Source organism: Anopheles stephensi, chromosome 3, assembly GCF_013141755.1.
Source record: "Anopheles stephensi strain Indian chromosome 3, UCI_ANSTEP_V1.0, whole genome shotgun sequence".
NCBI classification, from domain to species: domain Eukaryota; kingdom Metazoa; phylum Arthropoda; class Insecta; order Diptera; family Culicidae; genus Anopheles; species Anopheles stephensi.
Window position 1 is genome coordinate 83,630 of NC_050203.1, and position 13,320 is coordinate 96,949.

Sequence of the window (13,320 nt, forward strand, 5' to 3'; positions counted from 1 at the left end):
ACAGTTAATAAGCTGTTGTTTATGGTTATCTAAACAACAGATAAAACACTCTCTCAATTATTCTATTGCCGAAAAAGATAAATCGTCCTTGATTATTTTCCAAGTAAGAAAAATCGTACATATTTGCCAATAAGCAGCTCTTAACGCGTCGGCTTTAAAGGTATATTTTCAGTCAATAAACAGCTCTGCTCTTTCAATATTACATTTACAAGATATCAGAAGTAAGTTGATGAGTAAATATATCAACATATTGTAAAATGCCATGATTTCGTGGTCAGAATATTTTTTCTTTGCAACAAAGCTCAATCAGTTCTCAGCATTTATGGGTAATACCTTACAGCAGCATGTTAAAGTTGTCTACTTTATTGTTGGTTTCATAAATTCGATGAGGAAGGTTGAAATTAAGGTTCACAGATCTGTGCCATGGTCGTCTATTTCTAACATTTAAATTCTTCCGACTACAGTCTTGTTCAGATTCATGCCAATGGAAGCTGTCCTTTAAATAAGGAAGCTCCACAAATTTTCAGTTTAGCAGCATCAATGCTAAAACACATATCAGAATCGGGTTCTTCAGCTCTTGCCAAAAGTGTTACCAATTATGTGAACTATCAAGATTGAACATCAGTTCTTAAAAAATCCACATATTCACATTCATCCGAAGAGGAAATATTTTTTTCGGCAATATTGAAGTTCAGCTTCAGGATCGATATTCCGAGGTCGCTCAAGTGTTTGTTATTTGACAGGATATGCCTCCCACATCTTTTGACCATTTGTCTTTGAAATTATTCACATATGAAGGTCTCTGTTCTCTTATAGTTCAATAATTTTCATCAAATATCCACTTATATCTTATGCACAACAAGATAGCTTCTCTTTTCACGCATCACTGTGGGGTCGCACGTGTAGATTTTTGTTAAGAACTGTACGTCTTTGGCGTGTGATTGGAAGGTGTTTTAAAAGATTTTTGTTGAAGAGATACCTTCTTAATGATTTGTTTTATTCCTCTAACTTTTCTCAGAACTTCAGAGGCTGTTCTCGATGAAGTGTTATAAAAAAAGCTAAAACAAATATTTACTTTATTTGTTTTTATTTTTTATTTATTTATTTTTTTACATCTCTCTTTCGCGCAGTGTATTAGTCGAAAGCTTTAAAATCAAGCTATAATTTCAAGTACGAACGTTAGATATTTAATCTTGCAGCTTGAATATACTTGTTCAGTATATACGCACATCCTTATCAGGGTTTGCCTGTTGAATCAGGCACATTTGATCGACGGGAACATAACGGAACAACGTAATTTGTGCAAAAACAAGAGCATGGGAAAGAAAGAAATGTCTACTGCCCTCAGAAGGCGCGTAAATTAAATTAGCGATAACGCTACAGAACTCCCCTCCCTTAAAATAACCATGGCAAAGAGAAAAAAGAGGACAAAGGGGGTGTGATAAAGAAGTGGAGAAAAATAAAAAATGACCCTATCCTAAGAGGTGCACAATCGTTCTTCTTCTTCTTCTACTTCTATCAAAACGTCATTGTGACTAGTTGGCAAAACGAATGCCATTGCTGCGAACATGCTACGGAAGTAGCACGCACAAATCCGTTTATGACACTAGGTTTTCTGTGGGGGGGATCGAAAACGTGTTCAGCTTTCTAGCAGTTCACTATGATCGGCCTATGAGCTATATATTTTTTACAGCAAAAGTATGCTTCTGATTGTTACCAATTGTAGAGGGGGCGTCCTTTGCTTGGAACAGATTTTGTAAAAAGAGCAAATTTGTGCTATCGATATAAATTTGGTTTATATGTATTGTAACTGAGAATATGGATGATAGTATTTGTGGTATGCTAATCGGCCTTATGAACGAGTATTGAGCAATAAGGGACTCGTCTGCTTTTTCTTCTTTGGCACTATACAATCTCTAGGCGTCTTGGCCTACCATTTCTGGCTTTCCGTGACTTGATGTTACCTGTTTCTGGATAGTCAAGTCCTGTGTACGGAAGGGAGGCTTCTTGATGTGATTTGGACCCCGGATTAGCCTTGTAAAGACCGGCATCACTGTCGCCTCGGCCACTGGATTGGCCCAATTACTCATAGTTCTCATAGTTAGATAATTATTTTTGACATCTGCTTGAACGATACCCAAGATACATTGCTGGGACGGTCCGGTGGCCGAAGGATTAGGAATTATACGCCATCTAGACCGCCTGTCCTTGTCGTCGCTTAAGTCAATTGGAAGTTATAATTTAAACTCATCGTAAAATTCGATTTTAAATATTTTTGAGCATTCAAATTCGATTTTTTTATCGGTAATGTTATCAATTGGGTATCAGCGCATAGATCAGGCGAAGAGAACACAACCTTTCGGGGTGGCAGAATAAAGGTGCAAGGATAGGGGGTGTCCCCACTTCCCGTGTGTGAAATGAGTTTGCTCCCGTTTTATCGAAAGCCTTAGCCCATTCACCGAGTGTGCATATATTCGTGCGATCAGCTGTGATAGGGCACGTTGACATGCTGAATGTTATTGTTGATGTTATGTTTGCGTAAACCCTTTCTCTTCCTCTCTTTCTATTTCTCTCTCTCTCTGTTCTCTCGTTTTCTCTCTCGGTCTTTCGTTCTCTCTTTTCCCTTATCTCGCTCTTTCGGTTTCGGTTTTGATAGTCGAATTGCGAACGTGCAGCTGCAGCAGAAGCAACGCTTTTCAGTCTTATCAAATCCGAGCGGATGAGCAAGCGGGTTTGTTCGTGTGGTGGTGGTATCTTCTACCTCTTTAGTCGGCCCCACACCGTGTACAGCCCGCTAGTGCGCGATAGAGTAGCTATCGGAGGGTTCTCGCGTGTTCTGCAGCTCCGAGTGATTGATGTTTTCCTTTAGGGGCCGTTGTTTGGCGCTCTATCGGTCAAGATCGCGTTTTGAATCATTGCTATCGTTGTGTGACGAGTTCATTTGTGTGTTAATATGTGTCTTTAGTGCTGTGGGTATTTAAAAGTAGGTCGATAATGATCGTTATTGTCGATAATTTGTAAATATATAGTATATGTAGAGGAGTATATGAAGATAAAACATATTGGGGTGAATAACATTTTATAGGTAAGAACTTAATATCAAAATGCTTTTAAATACGATTCGATTAATGTCCTATCAGTTACAAAGAAGAATTCCACACGTTTGTCGTAAAATAAAACTCAATTCAAGTATTCGTTCTAGCTGTTTAATACTCTTTTCTCGTTTCACTTGTGGAAACAGAGACCGAAAAGTGTGTTGCTCCTGCTCTTTCCTACAGCATCGATCACAGTCGTAGGTTGGTGCGTTTGGTTTGCATGGACTTTGACGTTGGGTCCACCTCTTTGCTCCATTTGCTCAAAAGTGCCTGTTATCAGCGCTTTACGTCGCTCTACCCACTTCTCACAGCTGTGGGCCTTACGTCCGTCCCATATATACGTCAACAACGAGCGGTCATCTCTTCCTCCGTTTCTTATTCTTTGCATTGATGTCCATCATTATAGCAGGACTATGGCATTCGCAAAGTAATAAGAATCGGGCACATTCTGACTCCTCCTATCATATTCGGTTCAAACGGGACCGGGATGTGGTGAGTTGTTGCTGCCTTCAAACAACGCGCGAAACGATTGCGATTTTAACACCTTCGCTTAATAAGTGCTGTAACATAATGAGTATGTTTACTGTAACGTATTATTGTGAGTACTATTTTTAAGTGGAAACGTGTATTGCACCCGAATAATTTACTTTTAAACTGAAAACGACCCTTCACCTCGAAAGGGCATGTTCAACAGGGATTTTGTTGTAGAACCTCAGTTGATTTCCTTTATTTGTTTTTCTCTTGCGGCGAACATCTCTCGTCTGCCCCATAGATCAAGTAGTGTAGTATGGGCGCCACCGCAGGACGGGAATTCTAGGAAAATCAAAAATATTTTCTACCACCAGGGTCGAGGACGGTTCTTATGTGACATAACAGCACGCGTTTGTGCTTGACAGAATCGAGACTATGGAGTAGCGAAAATAACACCACGACCACCGACCGTTTTCGATTTTACGATCATGTTCCTTCTTTCTTCATAGACCCGCTTCTCGAATGCGACAAAGGAACAACCTTCACTGCGAAAATGTGATATTGACACAAACGCGGACTAGCTCTTGACATCAACCGAGACCGAACGTATGAATTGTCCTGTCACGATCGTATCTTCGGCAAACGGGGATGGTTGTAGCTATTTGAGTGTTGTATAAATTGCCATGTCGCACCTAGCAAGCACAAGGGGTGTGGAAGACGAGTCGGGGCTCTGATGTTTTACGCTTTTCCACATGCCTTTAATCACCTGTGCAAGATGAGACGAGGTCGTTCCATAACATAACACTTCTGACCAGGCACACAGCTGGTAGGACTTCCCTTGAACTCGAATGGCTTTCGCGTGGGTAGAGTATTGTCGAACGTTTTCACGTCCTCCCTGTTCACGAATAGCACATGTCTCCCAAGCATGGTCGGAGGTATTTTTAACCGATTCCATGCTAACCCAACGCTTGGTTTATATATATTGCGGAAAAGATTAAAATCTTAATATCTGCAGACGAATTTTCTTATCTCCGCTCGCTCCAAGGTGTATCGATGGTATGATTCAAGTTACGAATACCAGCTACAGCGTATTGGTTGCGTGTACATGGCCACTTCTTATGCTCAACGACTTTACTTGGAGTTGGATACAAATGCGTTGCCCCTGTATGTGTTGCGCCCTTAGGGTTACACGCGACCTTGATACAGTAGTGGAGTAAATTTCAATTGAAAGGACCACTGAACCATCGTTTTAGCACAGTTCAGTTTCCAGTATTTTGTATTTGTACTTGTATTTTGTTTGTAGTATTTGAATGACGGAAATGAACGTATGATCCATATTCGTGTATCTCCTTAAATTACATTATTACTACTTAACCTTATTGAGCTGGTGTTCGTCTCAATAGAGAAGTTGTTCCAATTGATGCAAGATTAGAAGTATACCCGATTTTCCAGGTGCTCTCCACTCAATTGTCTCTGTTTTTTGAACAATTGACTCACCTTACATTGGCGTGCCTTTTATCTTGAACGATGTCCAAGATAACAGCGTGTGCTTCCGAGTTTCAATAATGTGACCCTTCAAACTGTCTGCTGTATTTGATGAAGGTAGCGCGCATATTTCGACAGTTATTTCGACAGATATTTAAACAGTTGTCCAGGAAAGCTAAATCTTTATGCTGACTGATAGGAATTACTAATTTCACACATTTTAAGTTTTTTTATATACCTCAACATTTAATGTATCAATAACAAAAAGCGTAAACGGTTTAGTTCCTAACACCTGCATACGTGTCCTTCAAAGTATTCAAGTAAAAACTGATCAACGATCATTTATCCGCTTTTGCTGTCGGTAGATTATCAGTTTACTGTACCATTCTTTGATTTCTATTGGCAATTGAAAAACTTTACTCGCAATTATCGATTGATCCAGCACTGGCATGTAATTAGGCCATGTTCCATCACTTATATACCCATCGCGCTGAGTGAAATTTGAGATCTTTTCAACTGCGTTCTGGGAAATTTATCATTTTGTTTCCGTTCGCATATTTAGCCACTTGCAGAAGAAGACGCTGCATCGGTCATTGGACAGATGTTCTTTTGGCAAACTGTGTGTGCTGCGGATGGAAATAGCATTCCGCTGCAGTTACCGACATATGATTTCAACCTAACAAAACCCTCCCTGACTCAACCTTCTCGTGCGTTTGGCATTCGACCACCTTTTGAACAGGCAAAAAGAAACCCATCCCCACTCCTATCACTCTGTGTGAGTTGAGCGACTTTTTGCGCTCTCAGAATCTGAACGGCACGGTACGAGTCAGCGCGCATTCTCAACTTGTCCGCTGGCATGGCGCACCGAAAAGTAAAGCCTCCCACGTATCTTTTTTAGTTGTTTAACTGCTCCTTAAGATCTGGGATCGTACACAGCAGTGTGGGTCGTAGACAAGTGTGAAGAAGGGCCTGAAGCGATCAGGACAAGAAATCACTCTCTCATTCTTGGGGTTTGCGTCTGGCACATTTTTAGTTACATGCGTTTGAACTGGTTTCTTGGAGTTTACCCAAGCCAAACCATTTTCGGGGACGAATGGAAGAGGGTCGAGGTGTTGCGGTGTTATAAGCAAAAATCGAAAAAAAATTTTGCATGGTACTGCAACGCGAATGTCTGTCAATTGAAAGTAATAACGCTGACGGTTAGTTGATGCGGAAAAGGTAAAAAAAACGATTACTTCGTATGTCATTGCGCCTACTCGCGCCAAAAATGCAAAATAGCTGAAATTGCCCACAGGTTAAGAGTAGGAAGAAGCGAATGGTGAGCAATGGCAAAGAATCATGGTTTGCATTTCCATTTCAATTTGCATCTGCGGCAAGTAGATTTCCGCGAATTTTAACGAGAAACTAGACAGCAATACGGCCAGGCCGTTCTTTATGAAAAAAACGAGAAACTAGACAATGTCGCGCAGTGCATTTGATGAGTTATGCGAGGACATCGCCTAGCAGGAGTTTTAAAACGTTTGGAAGAACTATTCAATACACTACCCAAAGAATGCCACCACTTTGGACTACATAAATATCGCTTGCATACTTTCTCCCAGCGAATTTTTCATTGACTGGTGTTATTTGTGTTCTATTTCCTTTCTAATTGTTAAGCTTAATGTCATAACAAGGATGTTAAAAATATCATGTCATCCCTCTCCGCCGTATGCATCATCAGTATCTCCGCGAACCGTCATTTTTTGGATGGTTTCATTATCGAACGATCGGAATCGGCCTCACAACACTAAACCTGGTCATACCACCAGTAAAACACCACACGGGTTGAGACTGGGACGCACACTTCGACATAAAACGGTCGTCCCTAACCTTTCCACCTCACACTCTATCGCTGTGGGGAGAATCAGACGTCCGTCATTATCGGAGTCCCCCGTTCAATGGTGGACAACATTTACGAACGCACCCCTGCGCACGCTACTGGGGGTGGGAGATGGACGTTGCGGTATGTGTATATGTGATGAATGTATTTTTGCATGGGTTCGTGCAACGTCGCACCTCTATCGTGTTCTCCTTGCATCCCGCGTCACGTACAGCCCGAGCTTCACATTTCAACGAACGAGCTGAGTTTCGTTGGCCAGTTTCGTACGACGACTGCGCGTTTGAAGTAGTACGATAGTAGCAACGTCAGCGGGCTTAGCACGATAACAGAGACAAAGGATAAGTGAGGTTAGGGAATCAAACTTAAGCTCACCGGCCACGGTTCATCGGGCAGGTAAACCTTTGGCGCTACCGCTCAGTGATAGTTATTTATCGGCGAAACATCGGTCGGACGATCGTTGTGTGCCCCTGTTTTTCGATCATCGTTGTGTATATCTTTTCGCGTGTAGATGAATGGCCCCCACAGCAGGCAAATTTTCTCTTCCTCACTAGCTGCCTTCTTTTCAACATCGGCGCTCGCGATGCACGCTTTGAGTCGGTTCGTTTCGATTGCCGTTTCTATAAAACCACCCTTCAAACACATATGAGTATAAGTATAGATGTATGAGTGGTAGCGACCGTGTTGTCGCGATGTATTCCGCGCTGTTTTCGGTTGATGACGTGACGTGGGAGACACACAACGCTTGCGTCAACCAGAACCTCCGCCCATGTGGGTGCCCCTCCTTCCCCCGAATGGCACCAACAGACGCGTGGTGCAAAGAAGTGGTAGGGCTCGAGGTTGGATTTGCGCGTGCTGCTGCTATTGACCAGTGTATATGTAAACGGTTTTTTGCGTGTGTTGTGTTGTTTATTCGAGAAACTACGCGTCTGTGAGCTGCTCCGTGGCGATCGGTTTATGGGGGAGCTTGTGTGGTGTGAGGATGGACTGGAGTCAGCGTGTCGATCGGGCAGTAAATGACGGTCATCTCCTAATCTCAGTTCTTCGTCTGGGTCCTCTCTCTTTCTATTTCGTGTATGACACAGATCACATGGGCACATGCGATGTAGCACACATGCAAGCAGTGTAGTGTGACCAGACCGAGGCAGATGTTTTCTTGAGCCTCTTGGGTTGGATTGGTGTTTGAGCGATGCCGCGGTTGGTAAATGATGCGTCTATCGATGGTGACATGTTCAAAAAATTTACATTCAACGAAGTAGATGGACTTTTACCACACGCCTATTGCTCGTATGTTGCCGTATGTCGCAAAAAGTAGTTCGATTTTCGTTTTTCGATATAAGCAAAATAAGGAAGCATGCATCATTCAAAGAATAATTAAGCAGTGACAACACAACACCGCATTCCATTTCGTTTTAACCGCTCGAATAGGTTTAGTGCAATTTGGTTGCGTAAGTGTAAAATCTTAACTTAAACCTTTTCCCGTGGTGGGAGGAATATATCACTGTATTCGTCCCTAGCGTTTTTTGTCATCGCACCCCAATTGCCGACCACTCCTTCGCACACCTTTGCATCCGGATGTTCTGGGCCTTAGCGCCAAACGTTCCAAGTTGGAATGACGTCAGCGCAACTTAGGGGTGAAGCTCGAGATGAGGTAATTCTCTTAATTTGCATTTTGTGCAGCTGATGGCAGAACTCAGAAAAGTTGACTGTTAAATGTCTATGGTGCAGTATAGCGAAACATATCGCCAGTTGTTTGTTTATTGGTCGGAGGCGAATTGTCGCCCGGAGTTCTACAAAATGTTCACCGTTTCGTGTTATTTTCATGATGATTCATTGCTGCTTGCTGCCAGATAGGTGGCATGCACTGTGTGGTGAGTGGTGGGGATGTAAAAGCACTGTTGAATAAGTACCGCACACGGGCCCGACTTGATGCGTTATCGATGTTAATACCGTAATCATGCCATGGCATACATTCCGGAGCTCCGTGCGATTAGATGAATTTTGTATGTCACCAATCTTCGCACTCCTGAAATCTTTCGATTAAGTCGTCTACCACCGCCCTTTTAGACACCCTTCTAGTTTGTCGCAATACAATGTGTTATTAGGGAAAGCCCGCAAATAAAAAACGAAAGGGTAAATTAAAGTTTGGGCCGAACGTTCGCGATCGCGGAAATGTCAAACCAATCCGATAACTCCTGATAACAAACGAAGAGACATCGATCGACCGTTGAAATTTTTATTCTTATCTTCCTGGGCGTCATAATGGAATGAACGGACTGAAGGGCAACTTTGTGTGCTCTTGAGGAGCAAAAAAAAAAAAACCTGGAGCTTACCACTTTGCACTAGTTTTCTTTGTGCTTGGTGTTTCATTGGTATTCGCACATTCACCAGCTTCGCTATAGCGTCAAACGGGCTTTGCACGAATTCTCGTCAGATGTGGAGAACAAGTTTTCTCGAGCCTCCCAACTTACCGGGTGGCAGTTTGCTTGCCGCTCTGTGTAAAAACATATATTGCAGTGCTCCTCTATAACTAATGCAACATGACTACTGTACAACCCACCCGGTTCCGTTTAAACCAGTTTCTAGTTCCTTAACATATACACCTTGTCTCCACACATATCTTTCCATTAGCCGGAAGGGGTTGGGTGTAACCTGTGGTTTTGAATGTGTTTTTGTGAGCATTATGGATTTATATCGCTTTGCGAACGATAATAAAAGAATCCTCTTGCACTGCATCAGTATGCATCTTGCTCGCGAATCAGCCGATCTGTTAGCGCAAAGCTAATGTTAACTAGTAGGTGTCAATTGGTTTAGATTGACGGCGGTTCCGTTAGCCTAAAGCGGGTTACTCCTTTATTAGCCACCATTATTGTGTTACAAGCGTTTCAAAGCTCCTTTGGTTGAGTGCCTGTTTTGCGTATCCGAATCATTCCTCCTGTTTGCGTATCCGTAGTGTATCCGAATCGTATAATGCGCACCATTGTTGCTTCGCTTACAAAACGGACTTTTCTTAGTAAGATGAATTAGACTGAAAGTGGAATGAATTTATTCAAAAAATTACTGTTGGACAGAATATTTCGCATATGCTGGCTACAATCGGTCAAAAGGTTAGCATTACTTTCTGATCTAATCAGATCAGTAAAAGAGCCCATATGACGTATGCGACGTATTTTTTGGGATGGTGTAACGAAACGCCTTCTTCTAACGACCTCCTAGTTCATGCCTGCCATTTCTGGCTTACCAGACTTATTGATACCGCATAGTTGGATAGTCAGACCTCACTACGGTCCAGATGGGATTTGAACTACGGTCCTACCGTGTGAAGACCGGCGCTGTTGTCGCATCTATTACCGAGCCGCCCTGCGGTCTTCTACCGCATCTACCTCCGGTAAAGAAACGCTTTACGGTAGTGCAAATTGTCAGGTTTCTGTGAGGAAAATCTTTAGCTTAGCTTAGCATTGGTGGTATTGTTTGATTATACTATATTTCTAGCTGATTTTCCAACTATTTTAGTTTTTATGCCTTTTATGTAATTATCACTATCCTTCTTCAAAATTATCATTTTAGATGATCCAGGAGGTGGTGGCCACAGAGGAAGTGGTAGTAATGGTGGCGTTAAACCCGCTATGGAAATAGCAAACCATCGCAACGAAGGTAGAGCGACGACAGTGAGTCAGCGGCAAACGCAGCCACAGCAGCTGTATTTGTCCAAAGCAGCGGACACTAATGCTGATGGTGGTGGGGAAAGGCAGAGCCATCTGACAGGAGCAGCGGGGTTAGCAGTAAAAACTTCCACAACCAACATCATCAGCACTAATCTCAAGTACCTGCACAAGAAATTCAAGCGAATCGCCAGCGCCACGCTTACGGAAGAGGAAGAGCCGCAGCAGCAGGTGGTGGTCGCGGCTACGACTACATCGTCCACGACCACATCGACGTCGACGTCAACAACAACGATCATAGGAAACGGACGAAACGGGCATGAAGTAGATGACGTTGCGTCAGCAGATCAACTGCCGGTGGTGGTGTCCACATGCTCTATAAACTCGTTTCCCCTAGCTGATCAGACATCGCAGCGATCGCACGAGTTGAGCACCGTCAATGCAAGCGTTAGCGTAGCGGAGCGAATCACTTCAGATCGCGTCGCTGATGAATCGTCGCAAGTTGTGACCGTGAAGGCAGACTGTGGAAACGATACAGAGGGCAGTGATCTCGTGCTCTGTGTTCGCTCCATCACAAGCAGTGTACCTTCGGACAAATTCGGTCCACCACCTACGTCTGATAGAGGAACAGCCCTTATCGGTATCACTGCTGCCTATGATTATCACCAACAACAGCAGCAACAGTATCATCAACTCCATCCATCACTACATCCTGGAGTGGCTGCCATTGCTTCGTTCCCGCCTCAGTCGTTGCTAGTGCATCCGCACCACCAATTACTCTTTGGTCACCATTCCCAAGATCCACCCTTGGCGCAGCAACAACTTCAACACCGGACTAGTGCAAATAACATCATAAGTAGCTGTAGTAGTAGTAGTACTAGTATTAGCAGTAATAGTAGTAGTAGTAGTAGTAAAAGTGTTAGCACTAACATAAGCAACAACAACGCTGGTGGCGCTTCAAGCAAGCACGGTGCCGTGTTGCTTCCAACGGTGCTGTGCAGTCCATCGTCTGAGTTGTTGTCGGCCAAAACCGACAATAATTGTAATTTAAGTGTCGCTTCGTCAGCTGCGTTGCCGAATCGCACGATCGAAAAGTCTGCCGGTTTGCAGTACGTCGTGAGCTACTCGGCATTACAGCAGCACCACCACCCTTCCGCACTATTGTACGCAAACGGTGGTGGATCAACATCCACCAGACCACATCAGCCAGGCCTATCTTCGTCTTCTGGTGGTTCTTCGGGTTCCCCATCTCCACCGACAGCAGTGTCCGGAGCCAAGCTAAACAGCAATATTACTTCTAACAGCAGCAGCGCGACCATTATCAGTACAAACCACGTCTCGACGACAGTGGTTTCAAACAGTGGATCGTCAGTCGTTACCGTGACACCCACAGGACGATACGTTTGTCCGTACTGCCAGATGAACTGCAGCAAGCCGTCGGTACTGGAAAAGCACATTCGACGGCACACCAACGAACGACCTTTCAAGTGCGTCCTGTGCGGGATCGCCTTCAAGACCAAGAGCAATCTCTACAAACATCGTCGGTAAGTAACTCAACGTACATGATTATAGAAACTTTGATTCATTTGACTTCATTCGTCTCTTGGTGAATATAGGATATAAGGATCGTTACAGAAATTTTGCACTTTATTTAAATCATTAACACTAGGTAGTATCTCACAGGGATACAATGAAACGCAAGTTGGTACGTTTACGAAGCTATTTCTCATTCCATTCACAGCAATCAAAAATAAGTTAGTTGTTGGATTTTATTTCTCGTGACGCATTTCCTTTCTTATCAGTGTTACGTTGTGTGTTTAACGCAGCACCAGCAGCTGTGAGAACGCTTTGAATTTCTTGTCGGAAATATGTACGTACAATGTACGTTGCAAGGGAACGTTACATGAACTCGAGACAATAACATTTGCTTCAACTTATCTTTAGCTTGTGCACCTTATACCATTAACACTATGTGACTGTTACTAATAGAAAAAAAAAATTGAAGATATTATTAATTTCCCATTTCTGGTTCATAGCTCCCGTGCACATGCTTCAAAAAGCCAAGGCGAAGATACAGCTGGATTGTCCGTGCTGGACGAAGACGGCGGATCTCTCGTAGGATCCGATATAGACGACAAGGATCTAAGTAACAGTGGATCAGAAATAGTAAGTTCATTTATCCGTAATATATTACTTTTTTGTGAAAAGAGTTGGAATAAAAGGGCGTTTTTATTTCCAGATGAATTATAGAGGGTCGCCGATGGACGACCGGGTGAATTCGCCCCAGCAGCTGCTGTTGGAGAAACCGTATAAACCTAAATTCCACAATGCCGCTTTTTACACCAGGTTTGATAACAAACCGCATGTTGGATTAGTTGGGGGAAGTACTCCTGGAATTCAGCAACCCGTAGGACCATCAACCATCGTGGGATCATCTAACGTGACTTCGACATTATCTCACTATTTGGTGATTATACCCGGCACCATAAGTTTAATAGCGTTGTGAATAACATAGTACTCTTTTTTTAGAATGGTCAAAATGTGGAATCACTTGAGCAACACATTTCTAAGCTGATCTCGCAAAATGAGGCCATTGTGGAGGTAGTCGAGGCACCGCTGCAGAAAAAATACCACAAAATAACTGGAATTAGTCGAGGCATTTCAGTAAGCGGTTCGAGCACAACGCCAACAACGAGTGCTTCGTTTTCAACGAACGAATCATTAATGATGT

General features: G+C 43.1%; 1 protein-coding gene across 1 annotated transcript in view; it reads left to right on the forward strand.

Annotated features, from left to right (window-relative positions):
• Nucleotides 1-13,320, forward strand: part of LOC118508863 (serine-rich adhesin for platelets) — a 37,674-nt gene that overhangs the window by 15,433 nt on the left and 8,921 nt on the right. Inside the window, 4 exon segments of the mRNA XM_036048623.1 lie at nt 10,495-12,133; nt 12,626-12,755; nt 12,829-13,056; nt 13,119-13,286. Of these exon segments, the coding sequence (XP_035904516.1) occupies nt 10,495-12,133; nt 12,626-12,755; nt 12,829-13,056; nt 13,119-13,286 (2,165 nt within the window).